The sequence below is a fragment of the Anabas testudineus genome, chromosome 24 (genome assembly GCF_900324465.2).
Source record: "Anabas testudineus chromosome 24, fAnaTes1.2, whole genome shotgun sequence".
Taxonomy (NCBI): Eukaryota; Metazoa; Chordata; class Actinopteri; order Anabantiformes; family Anabantidae; genus Anabas; species Anabas testudineus.
Window position 1 is genome coordinate 14,800,891 of NC_046632.1, and position 8,043 is coordinate 14,808,933.

General features: G+C 39.2%; 1 protein-coding gene across 1 annotated transcript; it reads right to left on the reverse strand.

The window, feature by feature from the left end:
- Nucleotides 1-486: 486 nt before the first annotated feature.
- fam89a (family with sequence similarity 89 member A) lies at nt 487-7,259 on the reverse strand. The gene is made up of 2 exons (XM_026341672.2): nt 6,890-7,259; nt 487-5,389 (listed from the first exon to the last, which is right to left on the reverse strand). The coding sequence occupies exons 1-2, from the start codon at nt 7,136-7,138 to the stop codon at nt 5,096-5,098; spliced, it is 543 nt and encodes a 180-aa protein (XP_026197457.1). The 5' UTR covers nt 7,139-7,259; the 3' UTR covers nt 487-5,095.
- Between the last annotated feature and the right edge of the window lie 784 nt (nt 7,260-8,043).

Below are 8,043 nucleotides of genomic sequence, written 5' to 3' on the forward strand. Positions count from 1 at the left end.
TAACTGGTGATTCTCTGACTTAAGGTGATTCATAAGTGTGAATCAGGTCAAAATCTAACTTATAATAGTTTACGACCAAACATTAACACAGAGCTGTGTATTTCGTGTTAATTAGCACATGTTTGCATACTAACACGCTGAACCAAGACACTGAGCAAAGGAAACACACCTGCTGTCAATTTGTTATGGTTTTATTAAGTTGTATTCTTCTTCTTCTATTGTTTAATTTTGTTCTATATTGTTCTTTTAGTGTTTAACCCTTAGTGCTGATGTGGCAACTTAATTATTATCAATAAGTGATCACAAAATCAGCAAATATCAGCATTTTAAATTGTCACTTAGTCATGTTAGCTTCCTGTTAGCTTTTAGCTTACATAAATTCTTGTAAAGTTGTAAAAGCCTCTAAAAAAAAACTTAAACAAGAATTAATATCAGTTTAGTGCAAAGGCGGCGTCAAATATCATGCAGGAATCAAAACCAAACCAAAACTATGGAATCACTTTATTGAATTCATATCAGTATAATAACTATGATGGGAGCAACGAGACTGTTGTTTATAGAAACAGTATTATGGTCATTCATGGGTTAAAGAACAGGAATGATGCATGTTAACAACACAGCCTTCAAATTTTGTCTACTCGACACAAAATACATTAAAATGTCTTTTCTCTATAGAGATTTAATGAATGATTATGATGAATGATATACAGATTAAATATGAAGTCTCCGCTCACAGATACAAATCAAACTGCCACAGTCAGTACACAGAAAAGGTCGATTATAAAATGAATACTCAGTATGTCAATGATAATAGTTGACTGTGATAATTATGTGGTAAGTTTAATACCTTTAATTGTCTGTTCAAACTGATGTCTCGACACAACAGGCTTTTTCAAAGATGGTATACGAATATCTCCTCATTGACAATCAGGTAGTTATTTGTGTTGACACATTAAAATCTGCTATTTTTGGTGCACCCACTTCCACACCCTTCCTATATTTCCTTGAATGCCTCACCACAACCACCAAAGTAGGGAGGGGTGTGCACACTGAGGCATGTCTGATTGCAGCAATAGCCCTCACTTAAATCAAAACCTATCATGTCTTACTGGTAGCATTGCATTCTCGCCTATTAAAACCACCTTAAGTAGAGAAATTGGTCTTTCTGGCTCCATAACCAAAGGATTTCTTCATGTGATTGTTCAAAACTGGTGCAAAATTTAAACTTGATGTGCTAAAACAAGATATTTGACCATTTGTGTTTTAAATCACAATTCATTGCAGCTGCTGGAAGCAAGTGGGTGTAATATTATTTGTATTTGGCTACAACGCAATAACAGACTGAACCCAGTGTTACGTTACAATCGTGTTTCAATGCTGTAAGATAATTTTTGTTTTCTCCAGGGTGAACACATTGTGAGAAGCAACACAAACAACATTTTGCCACATTTACCCTGAGAACCACATTACACATCTGATAATCACGTGAAAAGAGGGATTGGAAAAGTAGGAAACACACTATTCATCAAAATTTCTATAATATTGGGCACAATTTGCTGGTGTTCAATTTAAAACATCTCTACAACTATTGTGCTGGATTTAGCTACTGTAGTGTTACTGTACAAGCAGCACAGTGTGTGTTTGTAAGTCGAGGAGGATCAGGTAGTCGTAGAGCTGTTTGGGGGATGCAACACACAACAGCCACAAACAAGTGCAAAATCACATCTGAACATTTCAATGTTTGACTTAGTGAGGAGTGAAATGCACCATGTAGCTTATTTTTATACAGGGCATGACTGATGTTAAGGCTGTCGTACGTTTTGGATGTTAAAGCTGCTACATGTAGGAGATTAACATTCTTATAGAGCCGATTATAATTTTCAGTATCTGTTTCCGTCCATGTTTGATGTGTTGAATTGCTGGAAAGAATCAGCTCCTTAACTGTGTGAAGTGTGACTCACTCCAAGTACAGACCTTCAAATCTCTTAGCACACGTTAATCAGCTCTTTCTGGGATTTTCTGGATTTGTAGCTGGAGCACAATGACGTACATTGGTATCGTTTGGTGACTAGACACTGACTTATAATTGTGAGTGACATAAAACACTACCACACAAGGGTTTAGGAGACTGCTAAACAACCTACATGGAACAGCTTTAAAAACAAGTGCATGTCAAGTAAGTCCAACAGTTTATAGCATATTTTCATCCCCACTGCAAACAACGAGCTACAGGTGTAGGACCCGAAGGTTTATAAAAGGCACTAATCGTGTAGACATCCAATAAAAAGGCCTGGGTTCATATTTTTTATCGTTTTAAACTGCATCATGTGCTTTGACTTTCAGATAAGTTAAAGACTGCAGTGTTTTTAATTGACCCTCATTGGCTCATTTGACAAGCAATATTTGATCCAGGTTCAGTTTACAGACAAAATGTTAAGTTTCATAAAAGTGTGGTCCTTCACAGACTCATGACAAATAACACAGATGCCAAACATTCATCCCAACTCATTAGGAGGAGAAGTCAGCACCACAGCATTCTACTGAGGGCCCTTTTTTAATTTGCTAGTTCTATTTAAAAACATGTAAATGCATCATGGATATAAGTTCTAACTGACTGGTGGAGAAACAAGAGTCTATAACAAGTCCAGATTTGAAATTAACCTGACATTTTTCATAGAGATGATCCAACTATTACAGTTTTAAATCCTTGCAGGTAACTACTGTATGTAGCTAAACAATTGAAAGCAAATGACTTTTAATTTGCTTTCTACTTTTAGCCCTTTACACATCATGTGCTGATGTTTTAACTGATGACTTCACCTGCACAATCAGACAACAAGTTATTGATTTTAAATATTAGCATCTGTTTGAGCTGGTTAAAGGCAAAGTTTCATCCTACAGCACAGACATGTTTGAAGTAACTGTCAGTCTCCATTCATCAGCTGCTAAATGACTTGTAAAGACATTCTTTACGACGTCAGATATCATTATGTACTGTACCTTGTAATCTACCATTCACAATAAGTAAGCTGGACTCGGTTTACTTCAGCACCTTAAACCAAACACATTTAAAGAGCTGTACTTTCTTTGGTTTGTGCTCCACAAATAGCAGACCAGCCTACAAAAAGATGACGTCATACGGTCCACACAGACTCCATAACAACCAATAAGGAAATGAAAAACTTCTCAAAGTGATGGTTGGTGTTCAGTAAAGTCGGGACAGCAGTGTTGTTACATGCTACAGGTTCAGCTGAGAAGTTCGCTGAAGAGCGATTAAGGAAGACTGAGCAGACCATGCTTACGTGTATGAGGCGGAAGAATATTCGCACATCCAAATGGGTTTGCCAACAGCAGTAAAAGATAACTAGAGCTTAAAGTAAGGCTGTGGTTGTGCATTATTTTTGTTCATTTTGTTCACTGGAGGCAGGTTCTCCTGGATTACAAACACCTGCTGTTACAATCTTGTTAGTGACCAGTATTATCCTGTAATGGAAACCCCACAAAATATAGTGTGAGGGTGTTTTTACAGTTTCTAGAAGGTAAACAGGTTTGATTAACTTACAGAGAGACGTACAGTAGTGTCCCTCTGACACTCCTTAAATAATGATTAGGCAGACACTGATCCTGTATAGAGTAACTCCAGCCATGTGTTGCTAGATGGTGCAGAGCATGTGCAGGCAGGAAGAGAATGGTGATGATGTATGTATTTATGTAAATAAAAAAACACCTTGTATTCCACTGGTATTCACTACCAGTTTTAGAGTTACAATCAGATTTATGCCTCATAAGTATCTCTGTTATTAAATGAAGACACGTTCCTTTTAACAAGTGCACATTATTCAATAATTTTTTCAACTCTTGCCATCATTATTTTGAGTATATTAAGACGTAAAGTCTTAAAGCTGGTTACATGGACTAATTCCTTTTATCGTGTTTGTTCCTGATCAATGTCAAGAATTATTTTGCTAATGATGCTACCTTCTCATCTGTCAGCAATTCACTTGGAGCTACAATGTTATTACTGATAGGAATGATGGGTAACTATTAAACCCAAGTTGGAATCAACTGGATCAATCTTTTTTTTTGTGTTATGTTCTATAACTTGGATACAGCCTGTGCTTTCCACATCACAGAGTAACAGTCACATTAAAGTAGCCTCTCATGTGACAGAGCACTAATAGCTTTGAAGTTCAGTGAAACACGAATACACCTGCTGGTGTTTCTGGTTTTTCAACTATGCAAATCACTCAAACTGTCTCCAGCATTCTGAAGATTTCACATTTTCTGAGCAAATATCTGCTCATTCTGAAAGGCAAAAGAAAGAAAGAAAAAGACAAAAAAAAGACTGTGTTCAAGCCTTTTTTACACCGTCGACAATGGACCTTCTCCATTCTTGACAATTACTATTTAAAATGCACACACTACATGTTTCCATCATGTCCCACGAGGTCAGTCATACTCCAGCCTCTGTGTTCACTCTTCAACTCCCAGTTTATGCTATTTCCAAACTGTAAATGCTGTACCCTTGTACCTGGGTAGAGGTGCAGTACAAAACTTCCATAGAGAGTAACAGGAAAGCAAATAACTTGTTATTTATATTATATAATAAATAATAAAAATTTGTTATATATTTTGTATATGTAAAAAGTTCTGGCAAAAAAGAGTGACTGGCTAGCAAGACCACTTGATACAGAAGTGGCAGCAGAGCTGTTTGTAAATAGAAATATATTGTAAATATTGCCTAATTTTGAGAACAGGGAGTTTTTGAATGTAATCCATCCCAACTCCTGAGTTTTTAAACAGAGATCTGTTAAAAACATCCAGCTGCTCAGCTCCGCAGTTCGATGAAGCTCCTGGTCACGCCGCAAAATAAAAAAAAAATAAAAAAAAATCTGTAGCACAAGCAGGTATGCTTTTCACCTGAGGAGGAGTTTAAGTTAAACCTGCAGCTGTTGCTTCACATTTATAATCAGTTATGGTATCATGACCCCATAAGTTACCATCTCCTCACAACCGCTCTCTTACTGGAGGCCAAAACGTTTCCAAACCCAACTTTTCCTCCAGCTTAACTCAGAGAAATGCTAAGAATGAGGGCTCAGATGGTGATGTGAAAGGAGTCCCAGCTGTCGTCTTTGCCACTGCTGCTCCCATTCTTCGTCACCGCCATTGTTGTTGTCCCGTCGCCAACTTCTCCATCCGGCTGTTCACCAGTGGGAGTGGCGCCAGGCTCAGGGTAATACTCGTCATCCTCATCGAAGTAGCCGTTCTCCATCATGCTGAGGCTGGAGGCGACGCTCAGGTCCTGGCAGCTCCCCTTGTACTCCTGGATCGACTCGTGGAGGGACCACAGCTGGCACAGCAAGGACATGTCCTGCTGACGCAAACCCACCTGGAGAGGGACAGAAGCAAGACCCTGGTTACCTGATACATTTCTGATGGGTTTACTAAACAGCATTTTGTTTTTATTGTTTGTTTGTTTGATTTCTGGTTTTAAATGTCTGCTGCAAATAGGTCTAGTATGACTACTGACTATATTATAGTGAATACGGGTTTAACAATAAATCTGACTTTCCACAATTTTCCAAGCAACTATTGATTATTTTTCATTTAACATGTTAAATACTACTTTCTCAATTAATTACTCATAAAATAACAGAAAATGGTGATCCATCTCCATCACAATCTCCAAAAAAGGTCATGTGTAAAAAGACTGCTGGATTAAAAGGGGCATTTCTACTGCATACCACTCAGCTGACAGTGCAGTATGAACTGAGGGTCACTGCATTGTCTTCCAACAAATCACAGTGGGCAGACATGCAAGTCAGAGTCAGTTCAAACAGCTCAGACTGAGCACAGTGCTCTGTAACCTGCAGAGCGGCTTACAGTTTCTCAAATATAGGACACACGACAACTGATTAGACAATGTTAAGTACAAACTTAGTAATACATTAACACCATCAAAGCAATAAACCTTGAGTTGAGAACTTGCAGCACGGAGACTAAAGCACTTGATGGAGAAATATTATTTAGAAAAGCCTGTAACAAAAATCCAAATGGCAAAGGATTAGAGTTTGAGCAACAGTCTGATCGCCTTCATCTACATTAGTGGATTTGAGAAAACTCGACTATTCTGCATTTACCAAGACCCATGGTTATAAATTACAGTCTGCTTCTGATCTGAAAATGTTGTTGGGTATAGTATAAAAGACTGAATGAAATGTACAGTATGTCACTCTGACTTCACCTCATTGTAATAACTTATACAGTATTAGGTCAGTGAAGGATTTGATGTTAGCTCACGTGTATCATAAGCTAAAATATAATACATTTAGCCTATAAATATAAACCTGCACAAGCCCAGAGGCTTGATGTGCCCCGTCCAATGCAAACCTGTCCCTGATCCTGTTTTCTCCTGTGCAGGGTGTTGATAGCAGACTCCATTTTTAAAAATGGGAATTTTTCTTTACATGCTTAAAAACGTCTCTGTGCATTGGGTAGCATTACTAAGTGAAATCTGAAGTTCTTAAAACATATACTTAACTTAACAACATGTTAGGAATGTTAGGTTGGTTTGATTGGACTATTTAGCTCCATTAGAATTTAGGTGGTCTGTTACAGAAAGCGGGATTCATATTTGAAAAGCTGATATTTAGTTTATATAATTAGCAGTAAGGTAAAGTGTATGTATGCCGAATCAACCAGAAGACTTTAATTATTTGTAAAAAGTATTAAACTGCGTGCTAAGACTCAGCTGAGCCACCTAAACGACAGGCGACACAAAACTACCACAGTTTCTAGAGGGAGTTCGGCTGAATGGGAATGGAACAGCGCGCATCGGGGTTAAACGTGTTGTCCACCACTAAAAAAAACACACTCCCTACAATCTTACCATCTCTTTCCGCAGGAGAGCCAGAGCAGCGTCGAGGTTGGCCGGCTTGTTGGCCAGCAGGTTGTCGACGTTGTTCCTGCCTCGGCTCAGGTCGTCCTGGATCATGGTTTTCTTCACGTACATCCTCTCCATGTCTCTCCAGGAGCCGCCGCTCGAGTTCAGCAGACCGCTCAGGCTCTTCGGCAGCGGGGGGAGACCCTCGATACAGGCCATTCCCCCCGCCGTACCGTTGGCTGACTTACCGTTCATCGTCCCGTGTGTGAATAAGCGTTGATTAGTGTTTATACTGTGCTGCTCGGTCGGTAAATCCTACAAACACCGGGACTCTCGACCGTCTCCTGCAGCTCACGGACTGAGCAACAGCCGCGGGTCGTTCTCTGTACGTAGCGACGCCACGTCAAGTCAGACGTCATGATGTAATGAGACTTCCGGCACGCCTACAAAATAAAAGGGTCCATTTTGTTTTACGTTTTACATTTTCTCAATTAGTTTGTTGGTTGTGAAATAAATAATAATCACAAATGAAAACCCGCAGTATAAAGATGAACTGTTGTCAATGAGAGTGTCAGTCGTTCAATTTGACTCGCTTCACAGTTATTTTTGATGACTTCTCTGATTTTAAATTAATTAATTAAGGTAACATGGAGCAGCAGCATCACAGAGAGGGAGAGGAAGAATCTGGACAAAGTAATCAAGAAGTCCAGCTCTGTCCTGGGCTGTCCCTTGGACTCAGTGCTAGAGGTGGGCGAGAGAAGGGTCCTGGCAAAACTGACATCCATGCTGGACCACGAGTCTCACCCACTGCAGGACGCCCTGTCTGCTCTGGGGAGCAGCTTCAGTGACAGACTGATCCACCCTCGCTGTGCCAAGGAGAGATTACGCAGATCTTTTCTCCCTGCTGCAGTCAGACTGTACAATGAACAATGCTCATACTCATATTACACCTGTGCAATAATCATAAACCAACTTTACAATGTACATTTTCAACATTTTCAACACTATCTAGTAATATCCACATACTGTACATACTCACACTGCTACATATACTGTACCTACATGTATATATTTTATTTATTACTGTACTGTTTGTACTATCAGGTTTCGTAGGTTATTCATCTCGGACTGTGCCAGTTAAGTCTTTCGTCTCCTTTGGT